A 22,311-nucleotide genomic window follows, 5' to 3' on the forward strand; every position below is an offset into this window, starting at 1 on the left:
GCTGATCACCTTTCTTTTGTATGTAACGATGAAGATAACGCTGAGTTTATATAATGCAGTGCCCTATGCACCATAAGGGTTTGAAGAAGAAGAATATGCAATAGCTCTAGAAGAGCATAAAAAATCTCATATTTTTACTTACACAAAAAATTGGAGTATTGTGTAGTTCATAATTGTCTATTTTTAAAAAAAGATCATCTCCATAACCTAGTTTCGCTTTTTTAATATTATAATAAATGAAAACACATTATTTTTAAACATTTCTATATTTTTACATATAACTGAATAATTTATGGGTATAGGTATTTATATTATACAATTATATATATATCACAATTAGTAAATAATATGCGATACACGCCACCAGATAAAAGGTAGCATTTTCCTGACAAGGAATAAAAGTCTCGTGTTTAACGGTATTACCAGTTTTAGCCTAATTATGAATTTAAGTGTAATATATATCAACTATTACATACCAATATATTAGAAAATTATTGCAATTCATAACTATGAAGAAGGAAATTCATTTAAATATTTTGTAAATTATATTCTATTTAGATGTGAAATATACACACAACTTTAGCACAAACACATTACCTATCTACAAGACATAAAGATGACCTTTGAATACGTACATTATCATTACAAATAATACGCACAAAAGAAACAAAACAAAATATAATTTTTACTTCCCGGAGGACCACATCTGTTAAACAATTTTTTTTTCAAATAATTCATTAAATTACTCGCATAAAGAATACATTCTAGTACAGCGAAATTATATTCTTAAATATAATATATTAAATAAATCTACACATCAAAATAATCATTTATCTAATGAAAAAAGTCAATATTTAAGAACTCTGAAACAATGAAAATATATTACAATTCGTCAAAACTGCGGATATGCCTTTGGCTATATAAATGTGAGGTAATTGGTATCTCAATGTGGATTATCATCGCTAGATGTGAATAAAAATGTGTGCTCATATCCGTTTTGAGAGGGAAAATAAATAAATAGCAGTCTTGTTAGAATACAACTCAACAAAGATATTCTTCAATCTACGAGCTGGTGGGCATATAAGCGCTTAATCCCACTGGGCCGAGACCCATCTGTATTCGTTGCATATGAATTTCAACACAGTTTTGGAATATATGTTGGTCAGTGGGTTGAAGTTTAGATTTTATTTGCTCCATGGTACCTTGAAGGACTTTCAACTCGTACGCGTTTTGCTCAGAGTCTGATAAACTTTTTACTTGTAACATCAACGCCGTTAAATCAATAATCAAATCCAGAATCCTCTCATTCTTAACGGACCCTACATTATTCTTATTTACGAGTTCCGTAGCTTCGTCTTTACACTTTTCTCTCAAATGCGACGGGGCCAACATGACATCTTCACACAGGCCGGGCGATATTTCATGGCAATAAATCTGTACTTCATTTAAATATTCCTGAAGATCCATGTTCATTCTTTCCAACTCTATTACGACAGCCGCATATCGTCGCTCAAAGTCAACCGGCATCCTCTCGCCGAAAGATTTTCGTTTTTCTATTTCACTGTTGAATTCCTGGAGCATTTTTATTTTGTTTTTCTTGGCATTTAGAATTTTTGTGATCCTTACAATGTGTTCTAGGAATTTCACAGGGTACCCTCCGATATTGGTAACGTCATCCGGTTTCTGAATCCCTGAAACGCATCCCAAAAGCGGGTCATTGTAGGACTTTTCGGAAACAGTTCCAGAGTAGCTACGCACATTATTCAGGTGCTCCGATTTCCCCTGCCGGAGGCGCTGCTGCTGCGACAATATGCTGGTCAGGTTGAGTGTGTCCGGAGGCTCGTTGGACAGTACTTCGTAGTCGGGCACGGAGTGGGTTCCCAGACCGGGACGCTCGAAGGTGATTCTGTATGTATTGTTAGAAGTATCCACAGCGTCGATGACTCCGGTAAACAGTCCGTCCTGAGGTTTCCTCAACCTGGCTGTAACTTTGCTTCCCACCACGAGCTGCATAGGTATTTCAGTCGGCAAATCTTTACAGCAAATGTTACCATTTTTTCTCTGTTGAAGGAATCGTATTATTTGACGTTTACGTTCTAAATCTTTTCGCTCCTCGGCAAAGAAGGATTGAGAACATCTCCTGGGCTTTCCCATGATTCTTCTTATTTTTGTCCATTGGACTTGAGTCAAATTTCGATTTGACAGTTTAGGAAAGGATTCCTTTAAACAAATAGTGAAGTCATTCTCTCCCTCGAACAATGGTTTATCAATATTGCTGTAAAAGTGCTCGAAACAAACCCATTTGTGGGCCTTGGGTAGTTTGAGAAGGTTGCGGAGACGCATACCGATCTTTTGGCCGGTTTTCCGATCCGGAGATAAACTGGGAACAGATTTGGTGGTTCCATTGTCCTGTTGCACGATCCGCAAAATGCGAGGAGTCTTGGAGGGTGATTTTTGTTTTTTAGAAGCTGACAAGGTCAGTTTGCTCGGGGTTTTAGAGGGAGTAGTTTTGGGTCCTCTTTTAGGGGAAGCTCTCGGCGGTGGAGCATTAACGATGTTATCATCGAAGAACAATCTATTCTTTTTCCTTATCCTAGCTGGCATACCTCTGGCGTTTAACTTTTGCAGCGGCTGTGTGGGAGTGGGTTTGGGGGGAAGAGTGGTTCCCACGCGATGCAATCCGAGGGCCGCCGGACCAAACGCCGGGGGGGCTCCGTCATCTTCGTCTGTCACCATTTCATCGGGTTCATCCTTGATTTTAGCGGCGCAACTGCCGAACATTACTGTCCCATTTTTCAAATTGGTTTCGTCTGTGGAATAAATAAAATAAACTTTGTTGCATAATGCTGATAAAATAGGAGGTCCATAGCTAGAATTTGATATTGGTGCTCGAGATCCTGATACGTGTTCGTTAATATTTAAACGTTAAACACCCGTATCAGTATGACGTTTAAAATAATATTTGAATTTTTTCAAATTTTGAATATGTCAAAGATGTTTATACTTAAAAAATAAATGTTAAGGAACGCATTCGTAGTCTTAAAAATGAAAAGAAAGATCTGAAAAATATTATACGAATGTTTTGAACGAACAAATTTCAATTTGAGAAAAGAAAACGGATTATTTAAAACTTAAAAACAAAACTCACATTCAAGTCGATCCGCCATGTTGACGTTGTCACCTTAAAACTGTGTCGCTAGAGGGCGACCGTGTGCGCGCAAGCGGGAAAAATATGAACGAATTTGTCTGCACGCATGTAAAATATTAATGAATTCGAGAATATTTATTAAATCTAAGATAAATAACGCTACGATTTTTACTGTAGCCTCATTTAAAATCGACAATAACGTCCAATATTTTGAATAAAATCATCAAATACCGCTATCGTAATCTGGCGTTTGAAAGAAATATTGACAAGTACCAACCTAATGAAAAAATACCCACAGTTGGGCTTGCCAGTCAACTAATCAGATATATTTTGACATCTTTTAAAATCCGTTAAAGTACCTATTTACAACGAATCGACAAAAATCGTAATGAATAATTTAAACAATTGCATAGGGAGAAAAATAACACCTTTATTTTTTTAAATTTGTTTTATTTTATTAAAAATTGTGTTTTTCGCAAAACGACAAAAGGAAATCAATATTCTCCTTGGTGACCTTCCCCATAAAAGTTAAGTAAATCGTTGTTCGGTGTCTCTCTTTATTTTTGTAAGCTTTATTACATTTAAGATTTAGTTAATGAAATTGTGATGTAATGTAGTAAATTTTGTGGCTAAATATTTGTTTAAAGTAATGGTTTTAGAGATGGCATTTGCGATTGTTTATATTTATTTTCATACAATATATGGCGAACGATTTGAAGTGATATGAAGTATTATAATTAGGAACGATTGATCGATAAAAAGTTATGAAAAATGCAATAGTAAAAAATGGTCAATTTATATAACATAATATCCTTAGTATAATATTTTTAATACTAGAATATTAAAATACTGATTTATTTATATAAATGTGTTTTTTTTTATGAACAATAAATAAATGCAACATTCTGAATCCAAAATACAATGTGTACAAATATTTTTTTTAAAGAAATTAATGTAACGTGGTAATAACTGGCATAATAACCAAATAAAAAATGTTAGACCGTGATCGGCCGATAGTCTGTAGCCGGTTTCAAAAGTGTTAAGCGGCCTTTACGTAAAATAATTATTCATTGGAAGAGAAACTAAGCTTGTATATTTATCTCTTATGCATTGCCCAAGAAGCTAAAATAAGAAAGAGATAACAGTGTTTTCGAAGCACCTTGAATATTTATATCGAGTTGTCATATCCGCAGTTGTCATCAGGATGTAAATCGTAGGAAAAGTGTAGAATGTATGGGTAATGAAATAATTAACAGCTGCTCCTATTGTTCTCATGATGGTGAATAAATATATTGTTATCAGTGTCTTATTTGGATTTTTTATTTTCGATGTGGAAGGTAATTTGTATGATGGTTTATTATCTTGAACGTGAATCTCTACTACAGCTTCGGGTTTTTTGCTTACCTGCGCGTTTAGTTCCTACATAGAATTTGTGAAAAGTTTTATTATTGTATTGTGAAAAACAAACGTTAAGTGAATAATTTAATTTTTATTTTCGGAAACTTTAAATTTGAAAAACACTAAGTTGTGTTAGCAAATGTTTTTTTAGGTTCCTACCACATTTTTTTTTATGCCAAATTGATTTTTAGTTTTACTAGTCCATTTCCTTTCCCACATAGCAGTAATATCCTTCATTCAGCGTTTGCTCCTTCACATCTGTATCCTATCAAATGTATTCTACTCATAGATCCAAGAATCTAGAGTGCAGGACTGATCAGCCTTCAAATAATGAATGTTCTAATTAATGCCGAGTCGATCTCAGACGGTAAATAAATACTTCTCAAGCAATTGGTCACCATCTATATTGTCTCTAAGTGCGTTTACTCAAGGAATTGAAGACCTCAGTGACCACTCGATCTGTTTGCTGCGGCCTAGTTGTCTAATGGGCACCTGGTCAATGTATATGATTATACTTAGAGGTAACATGGGTGCTCGTGGATAAGGCCAGTCCAGATGAGGCTGCCTCCCGCGTGCATCATGTTAACATGATACCAGCCCTTTCAATCCGCCCACCTCTGTACAATACATATTTATTTTTAGATGCTCGTAATATCCAACTGTAATATCTGACTATATATTACTCATACTTTTACTAGGACCGTCAATAACACCTTGTGCCCTGTCAGGTCCTCCCAACGTTGGCGATCACTTTGGCAAAGGTTTCGCGACCATGCGCACTCTGGGACAACTCCTCCACCCCTCTTATCCGATCCGGTTGCAGATGTTGCGAAGCCACGATTTCTGTTTTCTGCCAGTTCCTCAGCGTCCTATCTTTTCCATTATGATGATTGTTAGAAGGTGGAATTTCTCTGCACGAAATACGTGAACCAGATACAAAATCTTCCAAACCTTGATATTCGATAAGAGTTTTCTGTATGATCCAGCTCTTCTTTTAACTTTCTCATTTGGGACCCTATCCACCCAGGGAATACAAAGCATTCTGCAGTGAAGCCACATTTCAAATGCTTTAATCTGATTTATCTTATTCACCTTTAGGGTCCAGGTTTCAGAACCATACAGCAGTACATACCACACATCCCTCACTCCTTTCAACAACATTATTTATAAAAAAAACTTGATTTTTCAGGAGATCGTTTTAAAGTTTAAAGTTTTGTATTAAGTGTCACCTTTATAATATAATTATTGAATAAATGTAGTTTCTCTTGCTTCGTAGAATAACCGAAAAAGATTTAAAAGGGTATTTTCTATTTGCAGCAGAGGTGAGATCTAAAGTTCCAGGGTTCAAGTTCCCAATTAGGCAATTACTTTTTTCTCAGATTTAGTTATTTGATATTGTTTTAACCATTTTCTGTTTTAATTGAAGTTTTCCAAACTTATTGTTTAGTGAACTAATTTCTTTGAATTTATCCATATGGCATCCTTGACTGGCGCTGTAGTTTTTTGTATGCAGCGTCTTGTATGTTTTTTTTTTCATTAGGTATCAGATGTAAAAATATCTTCTGATAAATAAGAATTGAACATTTTAACAATACCTTTCACATATCGCTCACTCCTTTCAACAACGTTATATATCAAAAATCGTCAATTTTCAGTTGTGCATGTTTTCGGAATGCACAGAAAATGTACTATATCCCATCAAAAGCAGCATATTTTAAACTTATTATTTACCCGCTACAGGGCAGAAAGTGTTGTTTTTGCATTTTGAAGAAAGGTATTGTTTAATTATTTTTTTTTAATATACTTTTCAAATATATTTTTCAAATGGATTAAAAACCTTCAGGTTTTACCTAAAAAGATCTGTTGCACAGTAAAAAGTTCGATAAGTGGCTTGATATTTATTTTTAATACGTTTTACTATATTTTTAAACTTTAAAAATGATCTCTTGAAAAATCAAGTTTTTTGATAAATGACGTTGTTGAAAGGAGTGAGCGATATAAACTTCATGACCTCAACGGACTCTTGCTCATTCATGAACTTGTACGCTCGTATAATATTATTTCTTTAGATTAAATCCTACTTTTCATAGTATATATTTTAACATACAAAAATGATTGGTTGACTCGGTGTAATTTCAGGGTTGCTGAAGCGATGTTTCACATGCAGGTCTCGAGGAGACTTGGGGACTTGTAAGGATCCTTTTACACTGAACAGCACTCAAGCTGATACCGCTCGTGGAGTGGAAGCTGGACCATGCGCCTCCGGTTGGTGTGGGAAGATGTTGGAGGGTGGAAGTACTTATAAAGATGATGGTTGGTAATCACTTATTTGCATGCCAGTTTATAGTTTATATTTAATAAAAAAAAATCTAGATTATAACAATTCAATTTAGGCAAGAGAATTCATCACTTTGGGAAATTGTCACCTACGAGTCGAAATACAACTGCCTGAACACCACTCGGGTTAATCAATAGAAACAAATACTTCTTTATACAGTGGAACCTCTCATAACGAGTAATTTGCATAGCAAGTAAAAAAAAGTGTAAAAGTTGCTTCCTTAAAGGTGGGGACTGACCGGAGCATTTCGTCGTAACGTAACATGTTACGATGCGAGCATTTGGATAGTCAGTACAGCGAGCTGAGCTGCTCGCCGCTCATTACGAATGCTCCATCCGAAGTTGGATGCAATTTTAGGTCAGTACCAGGGTTGCCAATCTGTGGGAAATTCCCCAAACTGTGTGGAATATTTTTTTTCTTCATCTGGAGTAAGCTGTAATTTATGAAAATCACAGAACCAAGAATCACGTCTTCGTCGTTCGACATTTTAACTACGAATGCAAAGATTCATACAGATTTTGGGTTATTGATTTTATACAAATTTAACACAGATTTCTAGACTGTAATTAAGATTTTTTGGTTTGGCATCCATATATCAACACTGAGCACAAGGCCACAAGCGAGCAGTTGTGTTCTAAATGAGTACTGATTGCGGTCAGTCAGCAATGCCGTAACGTAACATGCTTGCCTCGAGCGATGTTACGGCGGTACGTTACGATGAAATGCTCCGGTCAGTCCCCACTATAATGAGCCACATTTCGCATAACAAGTTACAAAGAAAAGGCAAGTCCCTTTTTCACAACATTTACTTGTGAGCCGGGAGTTCTGCGCTAGTCAAAACAAAAAATGTTTGACGAGTGTTTCGCTTAACAAGTAAGATTCTGGAACGAATTATACTTGTTATGGGAGGTTTAACTGTATTGGGCTCTGAGAAATCACTACTGATAACTCGGAATACGATTTTACCGAGCAGCACTCAATATAATACAAACTCCTTGCTCCAGTCACGCTCTGGCTAGACTGGGAACTGGCTAACAGATTTTTTTTCTTATCTGCTCAGTATTGTTGACCAATTACTGCCATTGTTATAAAATACAGCCTCAAGAACGCTTGCATTTTAGTCAATAATTCTGTGAAATTATGTCTGTCTCTGTAGTGTAGTGCTGAACATGTTTGGCTACCACGTCTCGGTTTTTGTAGTTGCATAAATATATTGATAATATATTCTTTCCAATGTTTTAGATTATGGAATAGCGACTCAGAGAATGTGTTTGCAGCGTGGACCATCTGATAATGAAGAACGTTGCGCTTACACTGTTTGGAATTACAAAAAGGTTTATATGTGTTTTTGTCAAGGTGATTTGTGCAACGGATCTAACCAAAATTACAGTTTAAATTCTTTCCTACTATTTGTGACACTTTTCCTCTCACTGATTTTAAATTGCTGTAATTACTAAATTATTATTTACATGCAATTAAATTGCCACGCTATGTAAATACTCTAAATAAAATCAAATTGTACTATTTTAATTATGTTTTTTATGACTGACTCTGAAATAAAAATTATTTTCCATTTTTGATTAAAGTTTTTTGTTTTCTTATTTATCAACATCTAATGTAATTCTTGTTTTATATGGATAAAAGCGTTGATTCCACAGGAAAGTTAACGCGTTAATACTGACCGATAACCATTTTAATGCCCAGTCATCAGAAATACAAAACTTATCCGCTTTACGTGGTTTAAATGTTGTCTTAGAATCCCAGCTCAGATATTATAATTAATAAATATTAGAATGATTTTTTACTCAAAATCACTTTTCATGCAACAGTCCAAATTGATTACATTGGATTGCTGTTACTACACCAAAATTAAAAAAATACATTTAAAAATAAACATCAACAGGTAATAACTTTTTGCTTGGATAAAATTGTTCAGCCATTGCACTGCCCAGTCGCAGTATGACAAGAAAATATAATATACAATCGTTGGGTGGACGGCCAGTCACTGATAATTTTTGGTTTCCCCAGTTGTTGGTTGCTTCAAATTTATTAGTATTTTCAGACAGTATATTTAGCATTATCTTATAAATTGAAAAGAAATACTTAAAAGCAGAAATGAAATAAATATTTATATGAGGTTGGCAAATTTTATTAATCATATAAAAGGCACATTATATAATTTTAAATTAGTTTACAAATACATTTATGATTTGACTGTCATCATAATCTATTTAATAAGCACATTCGCTACTTAGTACATTCAAAACACAAGGTACTCTTATTGCAACCATTTCTTGAAGATGGAGTTCTTTCCACTATCAATACATATAATACAAAATACAATAATAAAAAAAAAACTAGCAATCTCACACATAGAAAATATCAATAAACATGTTATTTTAATATGATTTTCTATATTATAATAATATTATCTTACAAACTATGAAAATAAATATTCAATGCCTTAGTGATTACGGAAATACTTTTTGCAGTATACTAAATTCAAATTCAAGGTTTACATAATACATAATAGTAAAATATTCTTTATAAAATTAACCGATCATTCATTTATGGCAGCATAATTAATTTTTTAACCTAATTAAGGAATTTATTGTTCAATCTCAAATATCCAAATTGATTCATTATTTATATCTAAGAAGAGATGACAAACTTTATGAGAAGAGAATATGAAAGAATAGGAAATATATATTTTATGGCCATTTACATGACAAATAATATCATTCATAAATATCTCAATAATAAATTTTGATTAAAACCAGTTTATTTATAATAGATTTGGACATACTATAAATCTCATATTCGATACTGTACAGAAATAATTAAAAACATCGATTAAAAGCTATTGAACACTCTTCTAACTGTCCATATGGGATTAAAGTTAAAAGTAAGTAGTAAAAAAATTACAATTTGACCATCAAGTGTGTTTTATCAATTTTTTTAATATTCGTTGTTGTGTTCCATATATTTACCAAATGCAACAAAATAAAAACTATTATTTGTAACAGATAAATTTTGTTTTAATTATTACATTAAAAAAAAACCTATTGTAAAATTCTTACTCACCCATGTACAGTAAACTGAGATAGTGTTTGACATTTAACGGATAAACTGATGTTATAACTCAAAGGGAACTCAAAAATGAATTAAAATCATAATCAATATTACATATCGCTCACTCCTTTCAAAAACGTCGTAAATCAAAAAACTTGATTTTTCAGGAGAACGTTTTTAAGGTTTAAAAATATAATACAATGTGTCAAAAATAAATAAATATCCAGCCACTTATTGAACTTTTTACTGTACAACACACCTTTTTAGGTAAAACCTGATGGTTTTTTCTCCATTTGAAAAATATTTAGTATATTTAAAAAAATAATTAAACAATACCTTTTCTTCAAAATGCAAAAACAACACCTTCTGCCCTGTAGCGGGTAAATATTAAGTTAAAAATATGCCGCTTTTGCTGGGATATAGTACATTTTCTGGACATTTTGAAAACATGCACAACTGAAAATTGTCAATTTTTGATTTACGACGTTCTTGAAAGGAGTGAGCTAAATATTATGAAATAGGTTCAGCCATTTCGATTTTGTTGTTTGATATCACAAACAAAATGGTAAGATTAAAATGGATTTCATTTATGTAAAATATACATTAAACCCCGTGTCAACAAATAATTTTAAACTCACCTGTTTTTATTGCTTAAGTCTAGTATTTCCCAAACCTAGTTTTCCACCTTTGACGGCTATAAATTATACATAATTCTGACGCTGCATTGCTGGGTTATTATCACACTTTATTGATGAGTGACGCTTTATTATTGTCGCGTTGTGGTCCCGTGGTTAGTGTCGCGGACTCTTGAGTCAGAGTATCTCGGTTCGAACTCACTCTACCACAATGTGATACCTATTTCTAATAATGAGCCACTAAGAGTCACAGAAATAGTATGAAATTAAAATATTTTTGTAAAAACACAAATATTTCTCTTTTTTTAAATAAAAAGTGTCCATAACTTTGATATAACTTAGCCTTTTTAATGGTGGACAAAATATTTTGGCAAGAAGAAGTATAAAAAACAAACATACAACAATCATGGCATGATAACTCAGAAAAATGCTATCATTCAACAAACAATTGAAAAAAATAGAGTGTTGAATATACAGTGCATTTTCTCATATACTTTTCAGTATGTAGTATAATGATGTCAAATAAATATTAGTAGTAGATATTTCAATAATATCCCCATAAATAAATGAACCATATTTTGTACACATTGAATCTAAATTTGCTTTAAATCAGTAGTTAGCTGATGTTTTATGATTTTTGTCCGCCTACAAGGGTGAACAAAGTGCAGTGGTTACTGCGTTTGGCTGGAATGTGTTCGACTCCCAGAGGGGGGGGGGTCAAAATAAAAGTGAGTGATTTTTTCACATAAATATTTATTTAAAATAACCCTGGACTGGTACCTGAAGTATTACATAAAATAATGTACAATCAAAATAACACTTCATGTATGTGGTTGGATCAGTCTATTTAAAAACCGTTTGTCTTTTACTGCAAAGGGCACCGTATAACATTGATGTCCCTGATCAGTATTGCATTTTAGGTACCTGTCCATGGTGATATTGAATAAATATTACGGTAACAAATCACTTACTTTTATTTGGCAAGCCCTGGAAATCAAACCCGGGATCTTCAGCATAACAGTTAAAAGCACTAACCATTACACTGCAAAGAAGTAAATGTTTGTCTTAAATAACACCAAAATTCTCCATAGGTATTATTATTGAGTGGTATTATGTTACTTTTAGCTATTACAAAGTTTTTCGTAATCTAGCATTAGGGAGTTTTAGTTTAAATACAAAAAAAAAGTAATCTTTTAAACCCACAAAATTAGTTGCAAATAACACTGAGATCATAAAATGTTTGCTAGGAAATCGGATTTACCCTTAACTTATGAATATGGAGGATTAGCGATGTCATATTAATTTAATAGTGAGTGGTTGTAACGATGTAGGATAAAATTTTATTTTATAATCTATGCCATGGTGATGTAGGGCGTATGCTCCCAAGTCGATGAGGTTGTAGTCCGTTAGCTAACCGCATTCGCTGATTAGCGAGAAGTGCTCGTATGTGTGGAATCTCATGATGAAATAATTCTCCGTGAGCCTTTATCCGGGCGAAGGCTCGAACAGCATCCAGTCCATCTAGGAAATAAGGATCATAGATACCATTACCTGGAATCAAAACAAAATTATTAATAAAGGCAAATAAAAAAGGTTGATATTTTCTTACCTATATAATGTGCAAGTTAAAATTGTTCATGTAGATAAGGACTTGACGTTAGGTTAGACTGGGTTAGGTTGTAATCTGTGTTCTCTGAAGATAATGCACATTATTCACTTTTTGGCAATATAAATCCACTTTAAAATTTAATTTTAACTTGGTAAATACCAAATATTATTGCACTTTATTGTTCAACGAGCTTCAATGTTATTAAAGTATGGTAATTAATAATAAGGACCGGAACAAGTGGATCGAAAACGCCCAAATGAGAGAAAGAAAAAACAGAAGAGGCCTACATCTTTAGCAGTGGACAGATGGCTGCCAAATAATAAGAAGAACAATTTTTAAAAGTAGTATGTATTTACAAAGTTTATGTTAAATATTTATAATCTTTTATGGATGGATAAAATACAATATATGATTATTGAAGTATTTTGAAAACACATATTACAAATATTCCATTAATTATTTTAACCCTTATCTACATCCAATGGTGCATAGAGCACTGTAGTATATGGACGCAGTGTTATCTCGATTGTTAATTACATCAAGGCAACATGATCGAGCATGCGCTTCAGATACCAGTCCAGGATGATATTAAAACACACTAAGGGTGTTTGTGCACTACACGGAATTTTACCGTCCGGCAGTCCGGTTTTGAAAAATAAAAACAAATACGACAGTTTAACGTGACTGAATTTACGCGCAACGTGTTCACGCACCGATCAAGAGCACCGATCTGAAGAAAGATGGACTAAAGAACAAACTAATCCAAGCCAATCATTGTTTTAAAACGTTAACTGACTTGCCGGACGGTAAAATTCCGTGTAGTGCATAAACGCCCTAAGGATGGGAAAGGTATTTCTACCCGTTCGGTCGATTGATGCTTAAGGACGGAAAGAATATTTTTACCTTGTGTGCCGGCCTCATTTCAAAGTCAGAAAAGAAGGAATGATTTAATATTTTGACATGAATATTATGTACCAATCTCTTTGTTAAGGTAAAAACTATTTGTACATAATTAACAAATCTCGTTGCCAGCGGTCCACAGGCATAAAAAACACCCGTCCGAAATGTGTCAAACAAATACTAGAGTAAGAAAATACTGCTGACAAATGTTAAATATGAGGATGTGTATTTAAAAAAACTTTGTCAAGTATAAAATAACTATATCAATCTCAATTTTGACCTCAACCAAACAGGTTTCAAATCGTATTTTGATTTTAGGGCTGACAATATAAGAGAGCGTTTACAGAATTTATATCCGGTTGCTGTTATATTTCCATTGGTGACACTGTCAACTTGACAGATTATTATTATTTTAAGATAAAATATATGTGAAAATCTCCTTCCTTATTAGAGAAAATTCAGGCAAAAAATAAGTAAATAAAAAAAAAAGAGTTGTTTTTCATTTTGTTCACAGATGTCAGGAGAGACCGTATTTTAAAAGATTGTGATCTTCGCTAAGTATTATATTAAAAAGCGTATAAGGTAAGTGTCTATAAAACTGACCTAGCCCCTATTGCTGACCTATTTCAAAGAAACAACAGATAATAAGACACTGGTTCAATTTTTACTAATTTTTAATATTACCAACACTGCAGCCATGCTTGTGTTATGTGATGACAATGTTTTACAGTCAATATTTTGATTTTTCATATTTGAAATATCAGTTATAGTTTGGACATCTGGCAAGTAGCGCGCGCACACGGAAAATCCTTAACAGACAAGCCTAATCTTTCAAGTTTTATTTTAAAGGTGTATTATTTTTATATGATTGATATTTACTAATATTTTATATGTGTTAGTTAGTTTAGTGTATTGAATTTACAAAAAACAAAGTATTTGTGAAATAACCATATGATTAATACAATACATTTATAAAATAAAAGTTGTCAGTATTACATTCACCCGAAATTTCATTAGTTTCCTTTACTGACCTATAGGTCAGTAATGAGTAAGACGAGAGCATTTTTAAAGTTTACATAAATTTGTGAAAATTCTTAAATACGTAAATTTCTTGCGTGCTTTGGATAGCATACAGTTTTTGGATTATGGGGGCCTAATTCTGACCTATATATTTTTGCTTGGTTTTATAATTATAATAAATAGTTTCAGCGGTCAGTAATAGAAACGAATCTAGATCAGTATTATAAACACATACTATTTCAGAAAAGGAGTTTCGTTCTGAGCCATCTTTTTGTGATTTTTCTTATGTTAAAATACAATTTATTTTTTCTTTTTTAACATAATATCAACAAAAAAAACTTTGTTTATTATCAAACATAAACTGATTCCACTATACTCGCATGAGTGATCACCTTGCCTTCATGTAAGTAACTATCGAGATAACACTGCGTCAATACAACATCAGTGCAGATACAGTGCACCATCGGGTGCGGATAAGGGTTAGTAGAATATAAATATAAATATATATATATATATATATATATATATATATATATATATATATATATATATATATATATATATATATATATATATATATATATATATATATACATATATATATATATATATATATATATATATATATATATGTATATATATATATATATATATATATATATATATATATATATATATATATATATATTTATATATATATATATATATATATATATATATATATATATATATATATATATATATATATATATATATATATATATATATATATATATATATATATATATATATATATATATATATATATATTATATATATATATATATATATATATATATATATATATATATATATATATATATATATATATATATATATATATATATATATATATATATTTATATATATATATATATATATATATATATATATATATATATATATATATATATATGTATATATATATATGTATATATATATGTATATACATATCAGGCACTCTACAATCATGCTCTAATGTTGCACACCCAAATGAGGTTACTCCTTGTAAACCTCCAAATCCCACGATCTTAAATGTTCTAACAGCGTTTAACTGTCCCGTTCCGAAGGGGATATCAATTTCTTTACTAGCGCTGTATTTATCTCCACAGTTTAACCATCGGCGGTAGATCCCCAAATTTGCACGCGTGTGAATCGTGTTCTCGATACGCTAGCGTTATTTGGCAAATACAGAGTGTTTATTTTCGTTTCTAATAAGAATTATTATTAATTTAAATTATCTACTGAAATTTCTTGGTGCAATTGCATTTTCATATTTATTTTATAAATATCTACCTTTTTACACTAATTAAATTGTCATAATTTTAATATTTACTTTACCCTAACAATGAGTGGAAAATAATTGACAGATGATATGATTGAGCAACTTCTGAGCTATACGGACACTGATGTATGTATATAAGTGATGATGAATTCCATTTAGGGTTAGAAAATAAAGATTATGCTTCCGACGCCGACTCAGATAACTATATAATCCAAGAACTTGATGAATCTGACTCTAACAGCGTCAAGCCCGTACATATGGTAGACAACAGTAGAAATGAAGAAAATTTGTTCACTTCCAAATCAGGCTACAGATGGACAGATATTCCTAAACCCAAGTCCAAACTGTTCATACAACGTAATGTCATTTTTGTATTGTTTCTCGCTATCTGATTTTTTTACCATTCTTTGTTTTTTTTTCACCATAATATACGACAAATTAGAAACCCGCTAGTATGTACCGAGTAGTATGATTCTCTCTCTCTCTTTCTCTCCTCACCCCCTCTCGCTTGCATCGTTTCCGGCCGAAGCGCCTAGTGTCCAGTGATGCTTAAACATTGGGCGGAATTGAATGTCATTTCCGCAGAGAACTTTTTCACAACTATGTTTTTTTGAAAATTATTGTTTATTGCAGAAAATTCAAATTTAAATGGAAAAAATAGAATAACAATAGCATGATAAACATTTTGACATAAGTCGAATTTGTGAAAAACCTGTATTTTTAGCATTTTACTTGGGGTATTGCCAGTACCCCCTTCGGAACCCGCGGATTGTTTTTTTTTTACTCTGGACAGGAAAGGTTAAGCAGTCTCTGTGTGCCAGAAGATAAAGTGGCAGAAAAGAAGAAAAAAAAACTGAAAATCACCAAGGGTCTTCAAAAAAATCTTCCTCGTAAAAACTAAAATAAAATGAGTCCTGTATTGTAAAGTAGGAAGGGGAATTTTTTAGGAATTGTAATAAATCCCAAAAAGGATGGTTCCGCTTTGATCAAGGTCGTGGTATGCCTGAACTGGAAGTGCCAGAAAAACAGGATAGTATACTTCAGAAGGAATCATAAAAACAATTCCAGAACCGGTGTGACTAAATGCTAGAGGAAATTATTCCATTCCAGAATTACTTATTTATAGTGAGCTTAAAAAAATACATTAACAATACATTTTGTTTAACCAATATGTTTTTTTTTAATAAATAATAAATTTTCACATAAGTACTTACTTTTACATTTATTTCCATTACAAATACTTATATCTTACTCCAGTTTACATATGGTAAAATATATTAAAATATGAATTGAGTTGTCTTTTTCACTCATAGTCAGTAATAGGGGCAACAGCGGTCAGTATTATGAAATAATCCATTTCGAATAGGTCAGTATTGAATACAAAGCCTTTAACTGTTTATTGCGTGGATTTTAATATATGCACTTGACTTTTGACTATTATTTTTTTAACTTTGTAAGGATAAAACTATCCCATTAAAAAATAAAAATAAATTAAAAAAATTATCAAGCCGTTTTAATATTAAATAAATATTTTAAAAATATGGACCGGCTTAAGACAAAAACTAGGTCAGTATTATAGACACTTACCTTAAGTACTTACAGTACATATTGAAATGTGAAAATTAAATTAAAAATTGCATAATGCAAGCTCTATAATCCGAAGTCAATGTTTTAATTTGACTTCAATGGACACGCTACGTTTAATCGATTTCAAGATTGGTTTTTATTGATATTTTTAGAAAATTTGGGTACCCTTTCCCTCTAGATAAAATTAAAATTAAAATAATTTTTTGTGGCTTATCTTTTTTTAAAACTAATGTAATAGATAGTGTATCAAATTGCCATTATGTTATGTTGGTATTACTTAAAAAAATCGAGTTAGGTACTTGGATGAGAAGTATGTAAAAAAAAAACATGATATCATCTTGCATTACCATAAAGTCCATATTTTCTACGCATACGTACGAATTTGTAATTATGTGTATAATAATAGATATTGCGCTCAATATCATGCATGCCATGATATTTATCGTAGTAAAGTTTATTATAATTTTCTCAAAATTTCTAAGCACGGAAATTTATTACATAATTATCCGCTAATATTCATACCCATGTATTAAGCTAAATAGCAAAATATATGAGCGAGTGCCAGGTAATAAATGTGAAAAATGTACCCAAATAAAATTGTCTTAAACGTGGAGTACTTAAAAGATTATAAATAATTGTAAATAATGTACAAATCGTCATTTAGATTTAATCTGTTTGAACGCTTATTTTTTATTATTATTATTACACTCGGTGGTCAGAGATTACGACACGTACGTAATTTAGATCAAAAGACGGTGAAATTACAATTTCCTAGGGCGAGACAACTATGTTTAATACCTAAGGCCAGTTAGGAGTAATACAAAGGGCCGAAATTGATCGTCACGATCATAAACATATATATTTTTATATATTTATGGTGCATTAACTCATAATAGACCATGAATAATAGAGCAGATTGCATCTTTTATTGAGATTTTTGAGTATCTAGGGCAAAGGGCCGATTATTGATATATTTTTAATAGGGTACAAGTAGCCGCCTGATTTAAAATAATGTTATATATTTTCTAATGGTCGTTGTAAAAGCGATTGCGTGACGTGGCGTAGGTGATAATAGATGTATTATTGAATTCCTCTACATGGAATTACATGATATCAGAATATGTACTAAAATAATAAGGCGTTGCGGAAATGTTCTCAATTTCGTAAGACTATTTTGAGTACCAATTTCCTTCTCTTCTGCATCTCTGGTAATAATAAAATTGTACATTATTATTAAATTTAAAAAAAATCCGCTGTCCGCCTCCGTAGCGTAATGGTCAGCATGCTCGGCTACCGTTCTGGAGGTCCCGGGTTCGATTCCCAGTTAATAAAAAATTTAATAAAAATATAAGTGATTTTTTCACTATAATATTTATTCAATATTACACTGGACTGGTACCTGAAGTGGAGGGCTGATCACCTTTCCTTCATGTGTAATCGACCGAGATAACACTGCGTTTATATGAAGCAGTGCCCTATGTACCATTGGGGTGCGGTAAGGGATTTATTATTATTATTATTATATTAAATAAAGGATGAGTAATATTTATATTAAATAAACACATCTTTTTTTTATATTCAGTAGTAAGAAGTTTTTGTTCATTGGAAATATTGTAATAAGAAGTTAAGCTCAAATATATGATAAATAATACCTACGATACAGCGCTTCCTCAGACGAATGTGTGGAAAATCATTGTATGACAGAATTAAAAACGAAGATATAAGAAAGGAATGTAAGGCTGAACAAGGAATAATCAAAAAGATTAGGAGAGTTCTTTACGGCGGTATGGACATGTGGAGCGAATGGATAACGAGAGAATGACTAAGAAAATATATGTGGCTAATGTGAGCGGGAAAACAGAACGAGGACGACCGAAAAAGACTTTCAGCACGATCAAATAAATCAGAACCTAAAATCTGGTGGTGTCAAAAGTCTGCTTAATCGGAGGGCATGTATGACTAGATGTATAAATGTCAAGGAGGCGAGGAGTGTATGTTAGGACAGAAGAGTGTGGCGTTCCATCCTTTCTAGGCAGGGGTAGGCACCCCTGCGGGGAAACGGCGTGATGGTAGTAGTAGTATTAGTAGTATGATTATTAATAATAGTAATATAATATTTTACATTCATGGTTTAAAAAAAGTTGAGCTGTGTCGCTATGCTTCTTCAAAAAACATCGCGATGAAATTCCATAATTAATACATCGATAGTCTAATTCCAGATTTTTTGGGACCTACCCTGGGACAGGGTTTTACCCTGTTGCGTTAACTGGCTTCTCAAATGAAATATATTTTCATTTGAGAAGAATATTTTCATTTGAAAATGGTAATTATCTAACTTGTACAAAATTTTATTAGAGGGTGAAGCGGGCATCATAGTTGCGTACTAGAGTATTTTTATACTTTATAGGTACTAGTTTATTTGCTCAGCAATGATATCCATCCTCAATATTACACGTACCTACTTGTTGTGACTAGAAGTGACTAGAAGTTAAGGCCCAGCATTCGTTAAGTCGCGACTTAATTTTCTCTAAATCCAGGTAAAATTTTACGCAATTGATTTTTTTCTTATAACACCGTTTTTGCATTGAAAAAAAAGTTATTCTTCCAAATAATTAAATTTATTTATTTAAACTTCATGTACAGAAAAGAGATAAGTAAATTGGCGGGCTTACTGCTAAAAAGCAACATCTTCCAACCTACCAAAAACAGACTACTAAAATTGTATTGTATTGCATTCTAGTGCTTTTATTTATATGGTTTTGAAAAGAAAAAAGTTATTGAAAGGTAAGGAGTTTAAAAAATATATAAAAATATTCTTCCTACTAACTAACTGTATTTTGTCATTTTTTCATTAAGTGATTCGGCAGTCACTTTGTGGTAAAATTTATCCATTTTTAATTAATGTTTTACTAACTAAATACCACTATTTCTTAAAATCTACTATGACACGTGTTTCGATGCATTCCGGTTTGAAAATGATGCGGAATGCATCGAAACACGTTTCATAGTAGATTTTAAGAAATAGTGGTATTAACTAAGTAAAACATTAATTAAAAATGTATTTTTCCAGTTTATAGAACGTTGAAATCTTTGTAACATACATCAGTAAGTCAAAATTGCAAATTTTCGAGTTAACGTTTTTGCCTGTAAACCCACGTATTCTAAAGACAAAAAATATCCAATATGCATTCTTTAAAAAAATCGGGCGTGAGCAGACATTTGATCTCTCCGGTGGTCTCTGGTGGAATGAATGCGACTTAACGAGTACTAGACTTTAAAGATCAATACAAAATAAACAATTTCGTCACATTTAGTTTTTTTAGTATCTTAAAGTTATACTTGCCTGTTTGGTCGGAATACCCCAAGAAGTTGTTGGTGTGTGGTTCCCCTTGGTCGTGTAGGGGTATCCTGAGGGGGACAGTCGGAGGGATGAACAGTCCCTCGGGCCACAGCGACTCTGGATCGGGGGAGTCCACTCGGTAGGGGGAAGGTGGCAAAAGAGGAACGTTGTAGCTGTCTGCATTGTCTAAAAATCGTACCACACAATTTTAACGGTATGATAAATAAAACAATGTACCTAACGAATAAAAAAATGTTTATTAGTTTTTATTATTATTTTTAATTAAAACATCTATTTGTTAACTATGTATAAACATATCGTAGTCGTACAGGAGAAAGTGACCAACTACCAAAACGTAAAATGTTTGCTAAGTCACTATTGCTTAGCAAGAAAATAAATACCAATGCAGTTAGTCATTTTTAACTAGTCAATTGTAGCAAACCTTTGAGATAAATTTAATAAAAATTAAATTAATCAATAAAAATAAGAAACAGCTACTACCCCCTCTTCAACCTTCAACGTCCCAGGGACCCAACTCTTAAATTTAGAATTAGCTTCACATACGGTGTTTGAAAATGATGCGGAATGCATCGAAACACGTGTCACAGTAGATTGTAAGAAATAGTGGTATTTACGAAGTAAAACATTAATTAAAAGTGGATAGATTTTACCACAAAGTGACTGCCGAATCAATAAATGAAACATTGAGATATTGTCTGTCTTTTTAGTTTAGCAAGCGTTTGAGAAAAATGAGAAATGCATCTCTCTGCTAATGGCAATCAGCTTTAAGTTTTCATCATTATTCCTTTCTTATGATTGCCAACCTTCAAAATAGAGTAGCTCAATGAGAAGAAGTTTTATATATATTAAATAATTATCTACGCGCATCGATAAACCCCTAAAGACGATCTTCATATAACTGATGCCCATAAATAAGAATCAATGAGCTTTTAATGACAATTTTATTGATCATCTCCAAGAGGGTTAAAGTACGGAAGAAATAATATGTTCAATATACAATATATGGTTATCAAATACCCGATCACAGACATAAATACAGTACCCACTTTGAAAGTTATTCACCGATTGCATTGAAATTTTGACACATGTTTCGCTTGAATACGTGTGTTTTTATCTACAATATATAAAAAGGGACAGAAAATAATTAAACGGTTTTTTGAAAAAACAGATTTTTACCGTATTGGCAGCGCCATCTGTTGAACGCAGTAGCACTCATGCAATAATTAACATTGCTCATGGTGGACAGCGTGCTTTTTGAAAACAGCTATCACTTGGCATTTTCAATGTTTTCGATGGTGTTGTTCCATAGGTTTTTACACGGCATTGTGAAATTAAACACGTACATTATGTGTGATTTATTTTCTTTCTTTTCTATTTAACCAAACTGAACCACAGCATAGAGTAGTCGGGTACCTACTGCTATATTTAAAATATAGATTTATAACCTTTGATAAACCTTTTTCTAAATAAACACAAGTTTCTATTACAAGGTAATGTTTAATATCTTGATCACATTTAATTTAACTTTATTCATTATATAAAATCAATTTCTCGAGGCATTTTTTTGTTCCATTTTAACACATCCGCGTAACCAACAATTTAGTATTTCTTTGGAGCAGATTTTTTTTATAGCAGTAATGGCAATCGATACGATCGGGAAGGTTATTTCAAATTATTTTAATACAAATAACCAAGAACAATTATATCAAGAAATTACACAGCTTCTAAATAATGAAATACACGAGATATCATACTTAAAATAAATGGTATTTCTAATTGAATGTCTGATAAATGTTTCATACAGAGTCATTATCTCATATCACGTTTGGAAATTAAATACATCGAATCCATTAGATGTTCTTAAATTAGTTTTAGTATTTGAGAACTCAATCGTTTACTAATTTTTGAATAAATAGATT

General features: G+C 32.1%; 3 protein-coding genes across 3 annotated transcripts in view; 1 reads left to right on the forward strand and 2 right to left on the reverse strand.

Annotated features, from left to right (window-relative positions):
* Positions 1-210: 210 nt before the first annotated feature.
* LOC148301151 (protein lin-9 homolog) lies at positions 211-3,368 on the reverse strand. The gene is made up of 2 exons (XM_088273733.1): positions 3,149-3,368; positions 211-2,810 (listed from the first exon to the last, which is right to left on the reverse strand). Exons 1-2 carry the CDS (start codon positions 3,165-3,167, stop codon positions 1,063-1,065), a joined length of 1,767 nt encoding a protein of 588 aa, XP_088129859.1. The 5' UTR covers positions 3,168-3,368; the 3' UTR covers positions 211-1,062.
* An 880-nt stretch (positions 3,369-4,248) lies between these two features.
* Positions 4,249-8,469, forward strand: LOC148301152 (UPAR/Ly6 domain-containing protein rtv-like). Its single transcript, XM_088273735.1, has 3 exons — positions 4,249-4,485; positions 6,686-6,859; positions 8,127-8,469. The coding sequence occupies exons 1-3, from the start codon at positions 4,422-4,424 to the stop codon at positions 8,339-8,341; spliced, it is 453 nt and encodes a 150-aa protein (XP_088129861.1). The 5' UTR covers positions 4,249-4,421; the 3' UTR covers positions 8,342-8,469.
* A 150-nt stretch (positions 8,470-8,619) lies between these two features.
* The window catches only part of LOC148301153 (uncharacterized), an 83,261-nt gene continuing 69,569 nt past the window's right edge, over positions 8,620-22,311 (reverse strand). The window contains exons 4-5 of the mRNA XM_088273734.1: positions 20,375-20,557; positions 8,620-12,142 (exon numbers count right to left, since the gene is read on the reverse strand). Of these exons, the coding sequence (XP_088129860.1) occupies positions 11,937-12,142; positions 20,375-20,557 (389 nt within the window). The 3' untranslated portion in view covers positions 8,620-11,936. The remainder of the gene's footprint in view (positions 12,143-20,374; positions 20,558-22,311) is intronic.

Source organism: Brachycentrus maculatus, unplaced genomic scaffold (genome assembly GCF_059751285.1).
Source record: "Brachycentrus maculatus isolate JH-2025_06_01 unplaced genomic scaffold, ASM5975128v1 h1tg000601l, whole genome shotgun sequence".
In the NCBI taxonomy this organism is placed as follows: domain Eukaryota; kingdom Metazoa; phylum Arthropoda; class Insecta; order Trichoptera; family Brachycentridae; genus Brachycentrus; species Brachycentrus maculatus.